Source organism: Neofelis nebulosa, chromosome 7 (assembly GCF_028018385.1).
Source record: "Neofelis nebulosa isolate mNeoNeb1 chromosome 7, mNeoNeb1.pri, whole genome shotgun sequence".
In the NCBI taxonomy this organism is placed as follows: domain Eukaryota; kingdom Metazoa; phylum Chordata; class Mammalia; order Carnivora; family Felidae; genus Neofelis; species Neofelis nebulosa.
This window is the reverse complement of record NC_080788.1, coordinates 120,825,435-120,846,698: the sequence shown is the minus strand read 5'-3', so window position 1 is coordinate 120,846,698 and position 21,264 is coordinate 120,825,435. Positions and strand designations below refer to the sequence as shown.

At 40.2% G+C, this 21,264-nt stretch overlaps 1 protein-coding gene across 4 annotated transcripts in view; it reads right to left on the bottom strand.

Moving 5' to 3' along the window:
• Positions 1–20,002, bottom strand: part of YLPM1 (YLP motif containing 1) — a 76,148-nt gene extending 56,146 nt beyond the window's left edge. For 2 of the 4 annotated variants that reach the window (XR_009264617.1, XM_058739689.1), the window contains exons 1-4: positions 18,955–20,002; positions 9,182–9,418; positions 8,080–8,259; positions 6,320–7,314 (exon numbers count right to left, since the gene is read on the bottom strand). Coding sequence is in view for 3 of the 4 variants with exons in the window: in XM_058739689.1 (XP_058595672.1) it covers positions 6,320–7,314; positions 8,080–8,259; positions 9,182–9,418; positions 18,955–19,830 (2,288 nt within the window). In the remaining variant the exon portion in view is untranslated. The remainder of the gene's footprint in view (positions 1–6,319; positions 7,315–8,079; positions 8,260–9,181; positions 9,419–18,954) is intronic. The other 2 variants (XM_058739687.1, XM_058739690.1) reach the window with 2 other exon arrangements.
• Between the last annotated feature and the right edge of the window lie 1,262 nt (positions 20,003–21,264).

The window sequence follows — 21,264 nt, the reverse complement described above, 5'->3', positions numbered from 1 at the left end:
TCCAAAGGTCCATCAATAGATGGATAAAGAAGTTGTAGTGTGTGTGTGTGTCCATATAACAGAATATCACTCAGCTATTAAAAGAATGAAATCTTGCCATTTGCAATGAAGTGGATGGAGTTACAGAGTATCATGCTAAGCAACATAAGTCAGCCAGAGAAAGACAAATACCATATGATTTCACTCATATGTGGAATTTAAGAAACAAAACAGACGAGCAAAAAGAAAAAAAGGAAGACAAACCAAGAAACTGACTCTTAAATACATAGAACGAGCTGATGGTTACCAGAGGGAAGGTGGGTGCGGAATGGGTTAAATAGGTGATGGGGATTAAGGAGTGCACTTGTGATGAGCACCGGGTGGTGTATGAAAGTGTTGAATCACCACATTGTACACCTGGGACTAATATTATACTGCATGTTAACTAACTAGAATTTAAATAAAAACTTTTAAAAAATAAAAAATAAACAGCTCCATCATAAGGATTGAAACTTTGTGACTTTTCTCTCATAGGCTTCCCCAAGAACAAAGAAAATGTACTCCTTAAAAAACAGAATGAAACTTACATTATCTTGCAATTACTATATGGGTCTATTAGAACCTTTCATAAATCTAAGACACATTATGGGATCCTAAGTGACTTTTTCTCCGAATCTTAAAGCATTCTGCAATTTCCTTACCCTCAAAATCATTACTCATCATTACTTATCAATTATCCCCATCTATGCTAAAGAAGATTAAAATACAAAGACAATGAAGGAATGATGGACTCGCCTAAAGATGAGGCAAAAGTGAAATAGGCTGTCACCTCACCCCGCTTTGTATTGCCCAAAATATTACAGCCTACTTTTAGGCTTCACTGAGTACAATTGAGAATTAAAAAATTTTCACTTCCTGACTATAACAGCAGAGAAAAGTGAGAGAGAAAGCTGTGTCCAAATCAAAAAATAAACACAGAGACAGAAGGACTCTAAGCTCTAATAAAGATGTGACATTGATCACGTAAGTAAAATCTCCAACTGTAAGTCCTCAGATGACAGTATCCTAGATGAATATTCTCAAATTCAAGATTCGATGAATGAACAATATATTTCTAAGGACAGAAAGGAAATGTAGTACTATCATCCACTTAGTTATTAAACTGCAAGGATATCATCACATAATATTTTGTGCCAAGAACCTGGACCATTCTGCTTTGCCAGAAGAATAAGTGACAGGATTATTTCATCTTTTATGTTTATGTTTTGTGCCAAAATTTACCTGATGCAGGGTTTTGCTCTTCTAAAATTTTTATTAAAATTTTGAATAAGCAGTTTTTCACTATCCCTTTGTTACTTCTGTACATTATTTGTAAAATTACTTTAAAATTTCAAAAGTAAAAATGGCCCACTGGATCTAGGTGATACTTTTTTTGGCATACTGAAGATTAGAAAGAAAAAGGACTGCACAATGAGAAAACAGTCAAGACAATCTAGACACAGGATGCTATCTCGTGCACATAAGGAACTCCTACAAATCAGTAAGAAAAAATCATAACCCGATAGAAAAATGGGGAAAAGATTTCAATAAGCATCTCGTAAAAGAGGAAATCCAACTTAACAATAATCAAATGGAAAAAGAAGTTAACCTCATTTGTCATCAGGGAAATACAAATTAAAGCCATAGCACAATACCACTAGACATCCACCAAGATTACTATAACTTAAAATTTTAATAATACCAAGTGTTGATGAGAATGCAAAAAACAAACAAAAAACCCCCAAAAACTGGAACACCAAAAACCTGCTGGTGAGAATATAAATGGATACAATCACTTTGGAAAACTGTTTGACAACATCTACCAAAGCAGGACCGCACATACCCCATGATCAAGTAATTCCAATCCTCTGTATATTTCTAAACAAAATTAAATACACACACACACACACACACACACACACACACACACACACACAGATGCACCTAAAGGGACACATACAACACCAAAAGACACAAAGCAGCATTCTTCATAATAACCAAAAAACTTAAATGACTATCACTATGAAAACAGATAGACTGTGGTAAATTCATACAACAAAATACTGTAAAGCAATGGGAATGAACAAACTACAGCTACACAAACATGGATAAACCTCATAATAACATAATGTCGAGTGAAAGATGCTAGACTCCACCGAGTATATACAGTATGATTCCATTTATACAAACTTCAAAAATAGGCAAAACTAATCTATGGCATAAAAAATCAGTAGAGTGATTATCTTTGGGGCAAGGGAAAATCAGAAGGGGCATGAGGAGGACTTTTCAGACACCAGTAATTTTTATTTTTTGATCTCAGTACTGTAACATGAGTGTGTTTCCTTTGTCAAAATTCACTAAGCTGCACACCCAGGATTGTGCACATCTCTGTATGTTACTCTTCAATAAATAAGTTTTACGATTGAAAAATAAAAGGTTCTAGGAAACCAACATCCACTGACCTAATAGATTCTTGGAGCAGGGCAGTCTTCTAGAAGACTTGATGAATCCAACAACACACACACATACACACAATTTCAAAATAGCTGCTCCAGATGCTCAACAATGTAGTATGATATTTACACATGATGCAGGTCTATCACTTGCCTTTTGGAAACCTTCAGTTTTTTTAAACAGCAGCCTAAATCTGGATTTGGCAAAAACTCTATCTTAACAGTGTGTTATTTAAAACTTCTCTTAAGTTTATTTATTTACGAGAGAGACAGAGACAGTGTGAGTGGGGAAGGGGCAGAGAGAGACAGAGGGAGAGAGACAGAGGGAGAGAGACAGGGGGAGGGAGGGAGGGAGAGAGGGGGAGAGAGAGAGAGAGAGAGAGAGAGAGAGAGAGAGAGAGAGAGAGAGAGAGAATCCCAAGCAGGGTCCGTATTCCCAGCACAGAGCCCAATGCGGGACTTGAACCCACGAAACCGTGAGATCATGACCTGAGTCGAAACTGAGAGCCAGACACTTAACTGACTGAGCCACCCAGGCACCCCTTAATCGTGTGTTATTTCAATAGTGTGTTATTGGTAAATCAGTTATCTGTGTTCTGCATTCTTGTTTTTCTACCCAGCTGTGTTAAAAAAAACAAGGCAAAACAGAGTGGCTTACCGTATCAGTTATGTGTTTATATCAAACTCTGGATTCAACTAGTAAGAAAAATTCACAAGTTTCCTTAATAGTGTGGATTATTTCTACCTCATTCTCTTTCACTCACCAGTTTCCACTGATATATGTTTTTTTTTTTTACTTAGTTACACAAGAGAAAAAAGAACTATGCTTGGGAAATAGTCACAAACTACACTCAATATGAGCCCAGAGAGCAAAAGCAGAAGAATAATAGAAATGGAAATGACATAAGCTAGACTGGGGGAAGGTTTTAAAAACAGGGTAGATGTGAGCAGGATCCAATTCAAAAACAACAACAAAAAAAGCCATCCTTATCTAAGCTGCAGGCGAAAAAGCTGGAGCGGAACATATATCTAAAAGCAACGTAATCAATGTTTCTTAAGATTTCAGCAGGCCAGAATGTTGGCCCAAACCTAACCAGATGACATGTAAAAACCAAGTCTTAGAAAAAGAGAAAAACAAAACAAAACAAAAACTGCACAAGTTCAGGATGAGAGAGACCTGGTTTAATAACAGCTAATGTGAAAAAGACCAGGGAAGCCAAATGGGTGTTAATTAAGCTCAACATAAGCCAACGCTGTGAGAGTGAGGACCAACAAAAGCAATTTGTTTAGTTATCCATTTATGTTCTTCATAGCAAAGTTGGTAATGGGTTCTATGGCTCCCTGCGTCTGAAGTGTTTGTTCTGAAGGAGACTGACCAAAGGCCCTTCACAAGACAATGAACAACGTGGCAGGAGGAGGCTAGAACCAATGTTAGTGTGAAAAGAAAAGAAGAATCTGAGTTTATGTGACAGCAGAGAAGAGCAGGTGAGGCAGGATCGGGGAGACAAGAGCGTGGCGTTTAAATAACTGTAGGGACACAGTATAGTAGGGGGACAGGGTAATTCATTATGTGTTGCACCACAAAGGCAGATTGAATCAACAGGCAGAAGTGACAGCAACACATTCAGGCTCACTCAATATAAATAAACTTCCCCCAAACCTGTCAACACCTTATATAGTGGTATGCCTGATCACAGTGCCAGTGTTTAATCAGAGGCCATCAACCACTTGTCACAGGAAGTAAAATGAACTTCAACGTGGATCAGAAGGCCTTGGATTCTAATTCTATCTCAACCATTTACTAGCTACGTCATCTGAGGCAATTCATTTATAACCTCTCCAAATCTCAGCTTCCTGTCTATGTTTACTTCATGAGATCACGGAGAAGAATAAATCAGGTAATAAGAAGTAATAAAAATAGGTGCGAGACCCAGGATGACAGCACTACATGCAGCACATATACGAGTTGCTACAGAGGAGATACTGCACTAGATAGTTGCTAAGATCCTCCTAGCACTGAAATTATTAAGGTACCTTAAGGCAAGAAAAAACTTAAAATAGGTGCTAAATTTACAACAAGACTTGGTAGGCAAGACAGAAAATATTAATATGAGAGAAAAAAAGAGAGCAGGAAATCTGTTTCACAAGGGGTTAAGAATGTACTTTTCTGATAGCAAATTAGTCACCAGATCTACAAGGCAATGCTTAATCCAAGAGACAAGTAAGAATACAAATTAAAAAATTACACATTCCAACTAAATCAAGACTACAAAATGCACTTGTAATCACTGACAGTATGAATATCACTGAACCATGGCATGAAACACAGTGCTTAACTAATAGTGCTTTCACTCTGGGGACTCTCCGGACTCTGCTCCCACTGGGTGTGGACTCAGGCTCTACTTTCCCAGTTGCGTGATATTGAACAAATTACTCAAACTGCTCAGTCCCAGTCTGTAAAGGGTAAATGTAGGGTATGAACCTGCCTAGTTCACGGGCTGCTGAGAAGATTCCATGAGATAACATATGTAAAGCCTCTGGCAAGGCTTCTGGTACCCGGAGGAACTCGTGTTAATTATGTGTTGCACCAAAGTGGCAGATCTAGAACAGGTAGTAGTTACAGCAACACATTTAGGTTTAATGCAAGAAATAAACTGTCTAGAAAACTGTCAACACCTTATACGGTGGAGTTGCCTCGCCTCTAAATAGCTTTGACTTTGGATGGAGTTTTGCACCATGTTGTTTTCAGAGTTACAAATTTGGGGAACAAATGATATATTTTGTTTCCAAAGGCTGAAATTAAGTTTAAATTAAAAATGATAATGTAGATACATTGACCCTGAGGTGAAAAATTAATCAACATACTAAGTGGAAAGAGCACGTCTACAAGACAACATACTCAGTACGATCGAATTTTTCTGATGTATATGTTTTTAAATTATTGTTTCTAAATGGTGAAATTAGGGGACTTTTTAAAATATTTTTCTGTACTATCTAGATTCAGTATAAGGAATATGTATTTCTATCAATTTTCAATTGGAAAAAATACGATTGAAAATGTTTTTCTATAGGAAAATTAACATTTAGGTCAACTTGGGTAGAAGAATACACTTCTATAAACTTGAAAAAATGAATTTAACACTTTTTAAAAAGCAAAGAAGAAACTCAGAAACTACTAGTTAATTTTTCTGTGTGCTTTTCTAAATAAAAATGTGGTTCAGACAAAAGGAAAATATCTCCCAGATTAAGTGAAATATACAGGAAATAAGCTCCATGGGGGCAGGGATTTGTCTGTTCTATTATATTCACTGCCATAAGCACAGAGCAGGAATAAATATCTGCTGAGCAAATGGATAAAAGTCCTATTTACCCTTACACTAAATTTTGTTGCTTTATTTCACTAGAATATTGGCTTATTCATTTTTATCTCCAACAGCTAGCATATTATCTAACAAAGAGAAGTTACCAATTCAGTTATTTGTCAAATTAAAAAAAAAAAAAGATAAATAAATTTAATAAATATTACTTTTATAGCTAAAAGGTCAATAAAAAATTGATAAGCATTACTCTGAAACATGACGTTCACCCTGAATTATAATCTTTACATGTAGAATAAAAGCAGTGACATCAAAGAAATGGGGCATGTTACTATTTCTAGATTTTATTATGTCACATCGAGTAAGTGAACAACACTAACATTATTAATTGTAAACCAGGAATATATATAAAAGTACAAAGAGAATATAAAAATCATATAAAAAAAGCTTTTTATACCAAGGCCTACCCAGCCTAAATCAACAAAAAAGCCAAGCCAAACCAACCAATCATCCAAACAAAGGCAGACCTACCTTGGGCCTCTTGGGCCTTCCAAGTAACTGCTTCTAGGAGGATCTGGAAGCAGTCCACCTGACCTCACTGGCATGTCCTTGACTGCAGTGATTGGCTGAGATGGAGCAGCTGAAGACTCCCCAAGTCCTTGCTCAGATGAGAACGAACTATATGGCAGAGTAGACTTGCTCAGAGGGGCTTTAGAATTCACTTGTTCTGATGGGCTAATAGCTGATTGCAGTGGAGGATGGTAGGTTGAGGGTGGGGCTGAACCAAAAGACACAGGAGTGGGAAGCAGTGCTGGTCTAGGTTTCTCTGGAACCTGTGAACTCTGAGAACTGGAGGCGGGTGGAACTGGGGCCGTTGCTAACTGAGGAGGTATCCCTTGTGGAACCCCAGGGGGAGGTAATCCTGGAGGAGGTGTGGCTAAAGACAACGGGGGGAGGGGCAGGACAGGTGGAGGTGCCGCTGAGGAGAGAGATGGTGGGGGAAGAACCGGTGGGGGCCCTGCAGAAGAGAGGGAAGGTGGGGGAAGAACCGGCGGGGGCCCTGCAGAAGAGAGGGATGGAGGCATCACAGGTGGGGGCACGGAGGTTGGTAGAGAAGGTGGCATCACAGGTGGGGGCATGCCAGGCGGTGGCACTGAAGCAGGCAGGGCAGGGGGCATCACTGGTGGTGGCAATGATGGAGGCAATACCGGAGGGGGCATTGTTGGTAGAGGTGGAGGCATCTGAGAATATGGAACAAAAGGAGGTGGCATTGACATGTTCCCCATATACTGGTTCTTCATGTTCTGAAATGAATTGACTTTCTCCTGGAGATAGGTCTGAGTCGCTTTCATATGTCCCTGCCATGTTTTCCACTGCTTCTCATACTCCTGAAGCTGATCTTTATGAGGATAAGAATGGAGCTGCTCCTCCCACAGCTGAAACTCCCGCTCCCACTCTTGGTAGAGATGTTGAAACTGTTGCTGCTGCATCTCATAATGCCGCAGCTGCACGTCTACAGACATGGTCTACGAATAAAGGGGTAACAATTATTCAAGACATTCATAGAGGAGAATTCATCAAAAGTTAAAATACTAATGAATCCAGGGCATTTGAAGTCTTAGGAAATTAAAACCCTAGAGACTTTGGGACACTAAGGATAAGCTTGTTACATCTCTTCAGTGACGATCTTTCTTCCTTTGACTCGTTTCTGTAAGTTATCACCGAGATGGAGAAACCAACTAAACACCAAAGCAAATACCTATCTCAGCAATAATTACTTTTCAGGTTTTTAATATTACCGTGGATCATTTTAAGAACTTGAGAAATGATCCATTATTATAGACACACAGACACAAGTTTGTATCTTCAAGATACAAGAAAAACAAGTATCTTTTATGGTGTATTTCCTTAGGTTTTTATGGTGGTTGCTTTGACCTTTCTGATGGATTTTGGCTTGTCTGTCACTGTGGTGATTTGTAGGCAACCTGAAGCTACCTGGTAAGAATCTCTGGCTCTTAAGATCCTCAGCAACAGTGCTCTAACAGCCACCTGGGCTGACATGACCAGAAGACTCCACTATACCTGCCTCACCCCAAGAGCATTTCCATAAAACCATACTCCCCAAATCCCTGGTGATGTGACAGATAGCTAACTACCTGGGCCCTCCTTGGAAACATCTATTTGTCAGTATTTAACATCCTTCCTTCTTCATACTTAAATCTCTCTCAGGAATAACAACTCCTTTAAATGACTTGGGGCAACTTCCCACGTGCAGCAGAGGAAGCACTTGCCTGCATGTGCGGCGGCTGCTGTATAATCTGCTGGTACTGTTGCAGGATCTGCTGTAACTGAGTGTGCTTCTGCATTATTCCCTGATACTGGAAGCCGACTCGATGTTGTTGGTGCTGCTGCCAGTGTGCTGCCGCGGCCTGCAACTGTTTCAACCGGGCATCTTCTTCCGGGTCTTCAGACTACAGTTGAGAGAGAATATATTCTTATGTAAGTAACAAAGCAGCAACCAAACTAACAAGAAACCTGAATATTTTACAAAGTAGTATACTATAAAGTCCAGAACCCCTACAACCCTGGCTGACTGAGAAAAGCTATTTTATGTTTAGATAAAAGACCTGGCTCTATTTAGACTACGGGTTACAAATACTAATACAAAGGAGTTTATAAATTCCACAGTCTTCATTGGAATAATAATCCATCCCGCTGTCCCTAAGTAGGACGATCATTTCCGCCAAAAAGCCAATTTACAGCTATGTCCTTTGCCCTCTAGGAGAAACCTTTTTCACGTTAGCCACTTTTCACCAATAGACGACAATGTACTCATTATGGCTCAATAAAGTTTCCACATGGCCTCTGGGAGAAAAGGTACCTTTGGATCAAAGTGAGAACTTTCCATGTGTCAGTTAATATGTTAAGTGACAAGGATTATCACATTTCACGCTTCAACAGCTCTGTAAGATAGCTACCACCCATTTTGCAGATGAGGAAATTACAGCACAGAACAGTTAACTAACTTGTGCAGGGTCACCACCAGCAAGTGGCAGTGCCTCGACTACAGCCTGGGCAGTCTGAGAACAGAAGCTGAAGCTCTTAAATACTGCCCTGTGCTGCCAGTATGAAAACACCCTGGTAGCCCGTTAGTCCTTAGAGACTCTCAGTTCAGAAGAGTGTCTAATTCTTTATTCACTGAAACCATGAAAAAAATGCCTTTTCTAAACTTGATCAGGCATTCATCTGATTATTCCGTAACAGAATTCTACATGTACTTAAAAAAAAACATACATAAAAACATATATCCGTTTTGACAAAGGTATATATAAATGAATCAGGAAAAAAAGCTGAATAGTTTAGTAAACACCAAGTAATTAATTATAGGGTTACCTGGGGTTCCTCAGGTGGGAGAGGAGGTGGTACCTCCTCATTAGGAGGTGGTAACGGGGGCTCCTCAGATGAAGGGGGTTCTGGTACTTGACTGGTGGCGGGTACTGTAACTTCTTCTTTTACTGGCTCGGGGGCATCCTTTGCTAGGACAGGACCTTTTTTGTGTCCTGGCAAATGTACTTTTGTCCTCTGCTGCAAACTAAGCAGGTGCTGTCGATACCAATACTGCTGCTGTTCCTACAACAGAAGCCATTTTTAAGAATTGTAATTAACAATCCTACATATCTGAAACTCGGTGTTGACAGAGACCTGCGTTGGTATCTGTGTTCACAGGTCTATATGTAAGAAAAGGCAAAGCTGGACTGAGAAAGGCACATAAGTACACGAGATCTTTCCATTCCTCCTCTAAATTTACACATTTAAGTTAAGCAAATATATTAATTCAACATACTTCTCTACTCTCTTAACACATACGCTTTTGGAAGTGAGAGCAGTCTTTTTGATAAATGCTTTCAATATTCACAGCTGCTTGTTTTTAATCTGCCATTACTTGGTGTGGATTTATCAAGGAGTCTTGTAGTTAATGAATATAACCAAGTAGTTCTGTCTCTTCTCTGCCTTCTCTCTCTCCAGTGCTCTTCTCTCTTTTACACACCTGTTATATCCCAGTTATATACACATAAATGAGAATTTACTGTGTTTTAGAATGCTATTTATTTTAAAAGTCTCAGCTTTGTCTTCCAAATTATACTTCCAATAATTCAATTTTCTGGAAGCTTGTTTTATGCTTCCACTTTAAAAAAGTTACAACAAAAACAAGTTTAATGCAGAAATAATTAGAAAATACAACTGATCCTCATTATTCATGGCTTCCATATTTGCAAATTTGCCCACTTGCTAAAATTTATTTCTAACTCCAAAATCAATACTCAGGAATCTTTGGCTGTCATTTGTGGACATGCGTGGCAGAGCAGTGAAAAATCTGAGTTGCCTGCCTTGCACATTTCCTGCTGTGACAGAACAAGGCCATGCTCTGCCTTTTTGTTTGGCTCTCATACTGTAAATAAGTGTCCTTTTCATGGTCTATTGAGGACCACATTTTTCAGATTTCTGTGCTTTTTGTTGGTGATTTTGCTGTTTTTTTTTTTTTTAATTTTTTTTTCAACGTTTTTTATTTATTTTTGGGACAGACAGAGACAGAGCACGAACGGGGGAGGGGCAGAGAGAGAGGGAGACACAGAATCGGAAACAGGCTCCAGGCTCCGAGCCATCAGCCCAGAGCCTGACGCGGGGCTCGAACTCACGGACCGCGAGATCGTGACCTGGCTGAAGTCGGACGCTTAACCGACTGCGCCACCCAGGCGCCCCGGTGATTTTGCTGTTTAAAGTGGCCCCAAGTATAGTGTGGTGTGCTGTCTAGTGTTCCTAAGTGCAAGAAAGCTGTGACTGATGTGTTTAATACAGAAAATCTGTTGTAGATACTAACTTCATTCACACCCATGTGTTATAGTGCTATTGGCTGTGAGTTCAATGTTAATCAACAATATACATTAAATAAGGTGTCATTAAACAGGAACACATATAAAACAAGGTTATGTATTAACTGGTTGGTGAACATGAGACCAAAAGCTCATAGGAACCTAACCCTGTATTTCCCCTGGGAGCAGTGGTTTAGTATTCATTAATTCAATGTTCCTGGTCACTTTTTTGCCAGTGTTCCTGGCAACACAAATAAGGAGAATCAACTGTACAAATAAGCAGTAACTGATGAATTAAAATCAATAAAAAATCTCACCACGCAGACAAAACTACAGGATCTTCATTTTCCCAGTATTCATTATATAACTCCCTATGGTTACAAGGTTGCATAAGGAAAAAAGTTGTCATAACACTAAAATATTCACTAATGTAATACCCTTTATACTTCCAGAATTAACAACAGCATGTCTTTCTACTATAATTATAAAGGTGCAGGATTTTACAAAAGTGATGTTGGAGAACTTTGGAACTCATTACTGATAGTTGAGGATCTAGCCTAAGTCCTGTCAATTACAACCAAAACATTTTTTAGAATAAGAACTGCAAAAGAGAAGGACATGAATATTAAAGGTTGAAAACAGCTCCTGGGAAAATTGATAAACCCCTACATTATTTTCAACATATCCAAAACCAAAATACAAGATAATATATAATATTGCCATACGACTTTGTCACAAAAATTATAGTACAGAAACCAAATCAACACCAGTCTTTGTTCATTCTAAGACTCAGCTATTCCTAGGGTGCCTGGGTGGCTCAGTCATTTGGGTGTCTGACTCTTGATCTCAGTTCGTGAGATTGAGCCCTGCATCAGGCTCTGCACTGAGAGTGGAGCCTGCTTGGGATTCTCTCTCTCCCTTTCTCTGCCCCTCCCCTGCTCACACTTTCTCTCTCCCTCTCTCTCAAAATAAATAAACAATTAAAAAAAAAAAAAAGACTCAGCTATTTCTTATGATTTTGGGCTTTGTTTTTTAAGATTGTGTTCCAAGTCAAATTTTTTACTTTTTACCATAAACTTTTGGTTCCTGTGTTAAATGGATTCATTTTCCTTAGATTCAGGGGAATTCATCATCTTTGGATAACCAGGATTTCCTACATTGTTAATATTTTATTGTACATCCTCTTTAATTTCCCACATGCAAACAAGATGCATAAAATATATACATAATATATACTCTTTTCTCACTAAACATAATGTTATCTGTTTTTTCACTCACAGAATAGAATTTTCTTGGGAGAGAGCTGTCTCATGTTTTTCTTATATCCTATCTGGTGCTTACACATACTGCGGGAGCACAGGAGAATGTCAATAAATGGTTATTGATCAAATGAAGACTTCCCTTCTAGGCCACTCCTTTCTATGACCTGAACCTTGCTTCAAACCATTGGGAAGAATAAATTCCATCTCACTAACTACATCTTGCAGTCTGGGTCATGATTGGGCCTTTCTGTTTTTAATTACCATGCACATAATCATCAGCTCCAGGGATATAATTACTCTTCCTATTAAACATAAAAACAAAACAAAAAAACAGGACACTGACCATGCAGGTGACAATAATGTACCATTAAAACATTTTCAACTTTCTTCCACTATTCGATGAAAACAGCAACAGTCTTATCTTTCAGCTTAAAAATATTAATAAACTCAGTCTCTTTCAAGCAGAAGTTAAAAGTTTCCTTTAGTTTTTAGTTGCTTTGAAAGCATCGCTAAAAGATACAAAGACGCAAACCACCTCACATAAACTAGAAGCCAACAGCTACAGACTGTACAAGATCTAGATTCCAAATCAATTTATACCCATCTTATTATCAATGTTTCCTAGACCTAGTCTAGGGTGAAGAACCTTGTTGGAGGGGCACCTTGGTGGTTCAGTCACTTAAGCATCTGACTCTTGATTTTGGCTCTGGTTATGATCTCAGTTTGCAAGATCAAGCCCCACTCTGGGCTCTGTGCTGTCAGTATGGAGCCTGCTTGGGATATTCATTCTCTCTCTCTCTCTCTCTCTCTCTCTCACTGCCCCTACCCCACTCACGGTCTCTCTCAATATAAATAAACCTAAAAAAAAAAAAAAGAAAAAAGAACCTTGTTGGACCTTGAGTAGTTGTTGATGTACTGATAGCATGCATTGTAGGTCAATTTCAATTTCTACTTCATATGAACACAATAAGCAGAAGCCAGATCTAATTCAATCTTAGGACTAGGCTTTGGCACATTTTTAAAGCTCTACAAATGAGCATCATTCAGACATGTCCTCAGTGACTCCAAAAGAAGGGTGTTTTTAGCTCTATTGTAGAAAGGAATGAAACCTGTCTGGATTTCCTAATGAAGCCAAAGCCAAACTAGTGGTCAGTTCTTCTGGTTGTTCCATCGTATCAGACAACTCCATCTCACATGGGATGTTAGTTCATAGGTAGAGGAAAATCATTGCACATGTCACATTCAAGAAGAGACTGAACGAAGACAATTAAAAAGGATGTAAGAACTATTTGTCACAAATATCATTACCAAAAAAGATGCTAATTTATTCAACACTTACTGACCACTTGCTGGTACAGTAATGAACTATGTGCTAAATGATTTTCCAAGCAGGGGAGTATAAAGCAAGAGAGTGTGTGAGATGGGGAGGGGAAGGAGAGACACAGAGAGGGAGAGAGAAAGGGGGAGAGAAAGAGAGAGAGAGAGATGTTTTAGAGATTAATTTTAGAAGGTTGCCTTTCCTATCCAGGTTATTATAAATGCCTGTAACACTAAAAGTCCTATGTCTTACATCCTAAAGCAAGGGGTGGGGAGAAATCTGGTAAAATAATGAATTGGTTTTCCGTCTTTTAGATTTATTTAAAGTGTTTATTTTCAGTATTCTTGAAGTGCACATTCTACTCCAGGAATCTTAGTCCCATCTAAAAAAATTAAAAATTAAAAAATAATGCTCCTTTACTTCACCTCTTCCTCGAGCTCCTGCCCTCATTCTCTCTCTCTCTCTCTCCTTCAGTCAAACTTCTTGAAAGAGTTGTCTATACTCACCATCCCCATTTCCTCACCTTCCATCACTCCTCAAATCAATGCAATATGGCTTCAGTCACTATGAAACTGCTCCTGCCAAGGTCAACAATAATCTACATGTCAGTAAATGCAAAAGATAACTCACAGTCTTTATCTTGCTTGACCTCTCAGTGGTAGTGACACAGCTGACCACTCCTTCCTCCTAGAAACAGCCTTCTTTGCACTTCTGTGGGACTGCACTGTCCTGACTTTCCATCTATCCACTTGGTCTTTCTTCTGTTGGTTCCCCTAGATACTGAGACTCTGCGGGGCTAGGCTCAATATCCTTTAAACTCTATCCTTACTCTATACACACTCCTTAGGAGACCTCAGGAGGAACTAACATCCCATGTGAGATGGAGTTGTCTGATACGATGGAACAATCAGAAGAACTGACCACTAGTTTGGCTTTGGCTTCATTAGGAAGGCCAGACAGGTTTTATTCCTTTCTACAATAGAGCTAAAAAACACCCTTCTTTTGGAGTCACTGAGGACATGTCTGAATGATGCTATTTCTGTGCCCCAAATACCATTTTTATGCTGATGACTCACAAGTCTATCATGTCTCCAAGGTCTCGATTCTAGACTCTAGACCTGTATCTAACTTCCAACTGGACATCTCCATTTGGAATCATGTGTCTCAAGGACCTCAAACTTAGTAGGTTTAAAACCAAACTCATGCTCTCCCCTCCTCCCCAGACCTGCTCTTCCCCCTCTTCTAGGTTTTCCTATTTTATTAGTAAATGGGACTACCATGTACCTAGCAGTCTATTCCAGAAACTCAGGAATCATCCTTGCCACCTCCCTTTCCACTATTACTCAATCTCCAATTAGATTATAGTATACAAATACTTCTCCAGTCTTTCCACTTGTCTCTATCTCCACTATTTACCATCCAAGTCCAAGCCACTATTATCTCTTGCCTGGATTATTCTAAGTGCTCTCTCTAAATCACCCTTGATCTTTTCAATTCCACTCTCCACACTGAAAGCACAGTGAGTTTTCAAAAATGCCAATCTGTCACATTTGACTGTATAAAATCCTTCAGTGTCATCCTACTTCCCAAAAGTCCTCATAGGCCCACCCTGATCTGGTTTGTGTCTACCATTCACACCCTGAGCTTTCAGTAAGCCTAACTTTAAATGCTATCTGGTTAATTCCCACTCATTCTTCAGGTTTCACTTAAATATCACTTAAAAAGGGAAACTTCTTCAACTCGGTTATAGCTCTTAGCTATATCCAATCATTTACAAAAATATTTGTTCTTCACCTACTATGTGCTAGACCCTGAGCAGGGCACTGTAAATACAATGGTGAGCTTAAAACAAAAAAGCAAAAAAACCTCACCTTCTGCCACTCCTCATCAAACAGTCTAGTGATATTTTAGGCATATTTTACAATTCCACAGCACCTTGTACTGCTCATAATTACCTATTAAATGGCTTGTTCTTCTCATTGGAACAAGTCAATGAGGGCAGGTGCTGTGTAAATTTTCTTCACCATTTCATCTCTGGTACTAAACTAAGGAAGGTACTTGGTACATAGTTGCTACTCAATAAATAGCTGACTTTTAAATAAATGACTAAAAATTCTAATCAAAGTCAACAGCTTTACCTAAGTAAGTTTTGAGAATAAAAGGATAAAGTCACAATTTATGAGGTAAAGGCTAGTATGCACTTTACCTAGCCAGTCCTTTAAACATACAGAAAAGTTAATGCTTCAAAAAAGATACATTCCATTAAATCATCAATGCTTTACTCTGAAAACTAGAAATTAAATGGAAGCATATCAAGCACTTATCCTGTCTTTCCTATACCAACCGTATTTCTAATTAAATAGTCCTAATTTATGAAAGCTTTTCTTTACAGAATTCCATATAGAAAATGAAGAAATGACAGAAAAAAAATTACGTTATAATCTTTAATGGAGAAATAATTTACTCAGGCAGAGACTATCAATGGATGAAACATTAGAGGCAAAACTGATGGGAAGGTTTACAATGGAGGGACCAGACTGTTCCTCCCGATCAATCTTGGCACCACTAATAGTGGGACAACCAGGTATTGTGTCTCTTGATGGGATGCAAATGAAGCACACAGGACCACTCTGGTTATGAAGTACACTTGCGAAAAGAAAGGTGAACTTAAACCTAAGTTTTCAGAGTTTACCAGAACTGTGAAAGAGAATGGAACAACTCAAATGATTGGAAAACTATGAGACAGCAGACAAATCCAGACTGCAGGACATTCTACAGGACCACTGAGATAGATTTCTCAAATTCAATGGCATGGGATAGAAAAAGAGAATAGAAGAGACTGGTCTAGATCAGGAGTTCTCAACTGAGGGTGATGTTAACCCCCAAGGGATATTTAGTAATGTCTGGAAACATTTCTGTTTCCCACTGGGGGCTGCTACCAACATCTAGTAGTTAGAGGCCAGAGATGCTGCTTACACATCCTACAACACACAGACTGCCCTCCACAACAAAGAATTATCCTGCTTCACGGTGTCAATATCGGATCCTGATTTGAACAAACCAATAAAACATGACTGAGTCCACTGGGGAATTTTAACATGGATGATATCAGAGAATTATTTTAAATTCCATTAGTATGATGAGATAATAGGGGAAATCTAAATGGGTCAGGTATTAGATGATACAAAGAAACTGTTGCTACTTTTAGTAGGTGTTATGATGTATTTACCTAAGAAAAGGTCCATTTTTTCATGAAAGATGACTAAGAATGTAGGGATGAAACAACATGAGATCTAAGATTTGTCTTAAAATATTTCAGCAGCAATAATAATAAAGTATAGATGAAGTAAACATGATAAAATCTTGACAGTTGGTGAATCTGAACGATGGGTATATAGGGGGGAACCATGCCATTGTCTCTACTTTTGTGTATGTTTATAATCTTTCACCATAAAAATTTCCAATGACATATTCCAAAAGTAAAGTATGAAGCAAAGAATAATACATGTGCAGAAGGGTTCATTGTAAGAGACTGGCACTGGCATGAAGAAAACCTTTATAATCTAATAAATCAAAGTATCCTAAGTCTAGAACATGACAACTTTGTAGCACTGTCCTAGGTGCTACAGAAGATTAAAAGATGAGTGAGATAGTCCCTGTCTGCAAGGGACTTACAATCTGAAAAACAGAACCAAACCAGGTGGGTGAGCTCAGGGATGGCTTCAAAGAGACCTGACATTTGAGATGTACCTTTAAAGCAATACAACTATATAAGCAGGGAGAGAGGGTTGAGGAAGTTGGGATGAATTCTAGACAGAGGGAAGGAAGCCTAAACAAGCTTACAAGGTCCTTCTTGGTCTGACCCCCACACTTCTCAAGTCATCTTCCACTTTTTTTCCCCGGATCTCCACAAAAAATTGGAGGCAATGAATACTGAAAGCATTGAAAGAAGTTCAATACAAACAAGGGTACAAAGGCAGAAAAGCAAAACCAGGAAACCAGTGTTCACGGTATTTGTATTAAGGACTGGTCTGATTCCTCCTCCTTTCCCTCCAAAAACAATTCGTTTGTCTAGTAAACAGGAGGATATAGATGTTGTACGTTGGCTTCGGCTACCTCTGAGAGTGTTTGACAACAAAAGCACTGGTAATTTCAGAATGGGTTGGGAACGGGGGACAGAAATGTTGTCTCTATTATAGAGGAATCTGAGGGAAATAACCTGGTGGGATGGTACTAATTTGGTATAAGCCAACAGAATCCCTTCTTCTATTTTACTCCAGCATTACAAGTGTTTTCTCCTGATGATGTGCCAAGCACAACATCTTGCTTACTTAAAACAACTTACTTATGTTCTTAATTTCTAATGCCAAACCACCACAAAATGAGAGTACCATATCCCTATTTTTTGGAAATCTTTTATATGTAAATCTCAGCTTGTAGATTAAAAGACTCCTTTTTGGGGCGCCTGGGTGGCGCAGTCGGTTAAGCGTCCGACTTCAGCCAGGTCACGATCTCGCGGTCCGTGAGTTCGAACCCCGCGTCGGGCTCTGGGCTGACGGCTCGGAGCCTGGAGCCTGTTTCCGATTCTGTGTCTCCCTCTCTCTCTGCCCCTCCCCCGTTCATGCTCTGTCTCTCTCTCTGTCCCAAAAATAAATAAAAAATGTTGAAAAAAAAAATTAAAAAAAAAAATAAATAAAAGACTCCTTTTTCATTAGGGAATCTAAGGTGGATGAGTAATTGCTAAAAGTGTCTACTTCAAGAAATCATAACAAGCTATCTACTCTTATCTATAACAAGTTATCATAACAAGTTATCTACTCTTATCTACAAGTTATCTATCTATATTTACTTTAGTTCTGTCTTTTTTCTTAAGGGAGGAACTCATTTATTACTGCTATCCTAGATATCTTTGCTCTGTAGGAAGAATCACTTAAAGAAGTTTAGAGGAACAGCTCTCTCATAAAGGAAGAGATATCACTAACTTTTTTCCACCTTGGCCACATTCCACAGCAGTTACTCTGGAGTGAATGGTAACAGTGCAATGCAGCAAACTGGCTATATCTTACAACTTTAAGTGATGTGAGAAAAGGATGTATGGGTCCATTCCTTAAATAACCAAGATACTCCCAAAAGGGTAAAAGGTGAAGAGACTTCCTATGGATTGCATATGTATCTATAAGCATAATTAGGATGCTTCTGTTAGAACATGACTTCATTCTTCATTTGCTAACACCTTGTAATTCACGTAGCTGAGAGCTATCGGTGGCCCCCTAAATAACTTTTTAAAGAAGCTAACTGGTCATAAGGTTCATATGCACTTCAGGTATCAGCCCTTTGGGAAGCTTCTTTTTTATGCTGCCTCCCAAATGGAAATTTGAGTTTAAAATACAATTTTAAAACACAGCACTTTGCGAGAGCAACAGAATCTAGGAGGTCAGTCAGAGGAAACCAAAGAATACATCTGAGAAGTAACTCTTAACCCACCTCACTACTCCATGGTGTTTAGGAACATCTTCAAGAACTGTTCTTTTAATAATCCACATTTAGCTACTTGAAAAGCTGGGATGTCGGACTTCTGACTCTCAAGGAATCCTTTGGAGTGTAAATTAGCTACTCATTGTGCTGGAATTAGCCTAAGCACTGGTTAAAGCACTGAGGCCTGCTCACTTAGGGCCCTCTAGGTGAAAGATGCAGTTCAGGCAGATGCTTTCTTACCTGTGGAGTCATTGTTGAGGGATCTGGCTCAGGGGCAGCTTGCTGCTGTTCAGCACTCTTGTTCTTGGCCCCACTCTCCAAAGGCTCTTGCTGGACAGTTGTCTTATTCCCAGAAGGGGCGGACGGTGGTGGTGGAGCTAATAGCTGGGATTTAGCATGGCCCTGGGAGGGGCGGGAAGGAGATGCCTGAGAAGGGGGCAAATAGGACTGGGAATGGCTCAAATAGGATTGCGAGGAGGAGGAAGAGGAAGAATAAGAGGGGGTGGGCGCCAGGTAGGATTGGGAAGGTGGGGACTGAGAAGGGGACGGCTGAGCGGGAGGCAGGTAGGGCTGAGACGAGGCCGGGGGATAGTACGAGGGTGGTGGCTGAGGTGGGGGCATGTAAGATTGAGACGGGGGCATATATGACCCCGGCGGTACAGGGGGAGATTCAGGGGGGGAATCCAGCTCCATGGGAACCAAACCAGGAGACCCGTCTCGTTGGTGGTGGAGCATCTGGTGTTTGTACTGCTGCTGCTTCTGATAGCTGAGGGCCGGCCCAGGTGGCGGGGGCATCGGTGGCGGCGGTGGCTGCCAGTCCCCGTAGCCGCCCCCCGGCATCACCGGCGGGGGCGGCAGGGGGGGCGGAGGAAGGTGATGGGGCTGGAGCACGCACTGCATTTGCTTCTGGTGCATCTGCTGCAGCTGCTGGAGCTGCGCCAGGTGCTGTTCGCGGAAGCTCATGAAGCCCGAGGAGGAGGGGGCCGCGGGAGTCGTCGAGCTCGAATACCCGGGCCCCGGCGAGGCCTCAGGAAGCGCCACCGGCGGTGGCGGCGGCGGGACCGGCGGCGGCGGATAGTGGCTGCTCCCGCCATACCGGCCCCAATTCGGGTACATATCGGAGAAGGCGGCGCAGGGCTCGTCCCGGCGCCGTTACTCGTCGCAACCGACCTCCAGGAGCTGCGGCGGCGACGGCGACAGCCGGAACTCGCGGCGCCTACAGGCCCCGGAGCGTGTAAACGGAGCGCGCCAGTGCGCCGGCGCTACCGAGCTGGGCCCGCGACCGGGAAGGCGGGGACGGCACTGGGGCGACTACGCCTGCGCAGTAGCCACCGAGAGGAGAACAAAGGCGAGATAGAGCGACCCTTTGCTTGGAGACTCTCGGTCGCCATCTTCCTTCGGGTTCGGATAATGTAGGCGCGAGTAGAATGTTCTCATAGAATCGAGGAACCATAGAGTCTCACAGCCGAAAGGGGTGGTAGAGATCGTATCGCTCCACGGGTTCATTTTTGAATGGAAAAAAAAAAAGGTTCCATTCACAATAGCAACAATCTCAACAACAACAAAAATGCCATGAAACAAGTAGCAATAACTCTCATAAGAAATATGTAGAATTTATATGAAAAAAACTACAGAACCATACAGGATCATATCCGACGGGGATAAGTTAGACTTGAAATAATGGAGAGGCTTACCATGATCCTGAATGAAAAGAGGAAAAATTGTAGAGCTGTCAGTTCCTCTCAAATTCAATGAATAGATTCAGTTCAGTTCTAACAAAAATTCCAATTAGGAACGAATCTGTGAAGAATAGAAACATTCTGAAGACAGAACGTAAGACTACACCAATATATGGTGTACACTTACATGAAAGGTAACATCTGCAGTTATTGTAAAAGGTGAGAAATAGAATTCCTTAGAATAACTCAACACATAAAAATTCACGTTGGGGAATCTCAGCTAAAGCAAAGATAGCAAAAACCAGATGCAAAGATTGTCTAGAGAGGGTGACCTAGAAAATAATCCAATCTGTCAGCAAAATACTCAACTTTGGCTTGAGTGAATTACTGAAAAACAAGACTGATACACCCTGAATTCTGGAAAGAAAAGAAGAACCTAACTCTGAGAATGCTAAGTGTGCCAGTGTGTCAGTCGTGCACCACTTAAAGATTTGACCTTTCTTCCATCTTAGCAAACCCAGATCTTCACCTCTCTGAGGAGGTGGATGTGAGTAGAAAGTGGGGCATCCAAGGATCTTTCAGAGGGGAGAGCTTTTCATTCTCTTTTTACTTTTTGAAGTATACCATATATACATGAAATTAAACATCATAAGCGTACAGGTTAGTGAATTTTCACAAACCAATTACACTGTGTAACTAGCACCCAGATCAAGAAACAGAACATTAGGGCCAGGTCAGATGCCTGCCCTTGCGCCCCTTCATCTCTCAAAAAGAGAAGAAGAAAAGAAAGAAAGAAAGAAACAGAACATTATCCAACTCATAAATCCCACTTACTTGCAATTTTAATATTTGCTATTGAAATTCTCTTTTG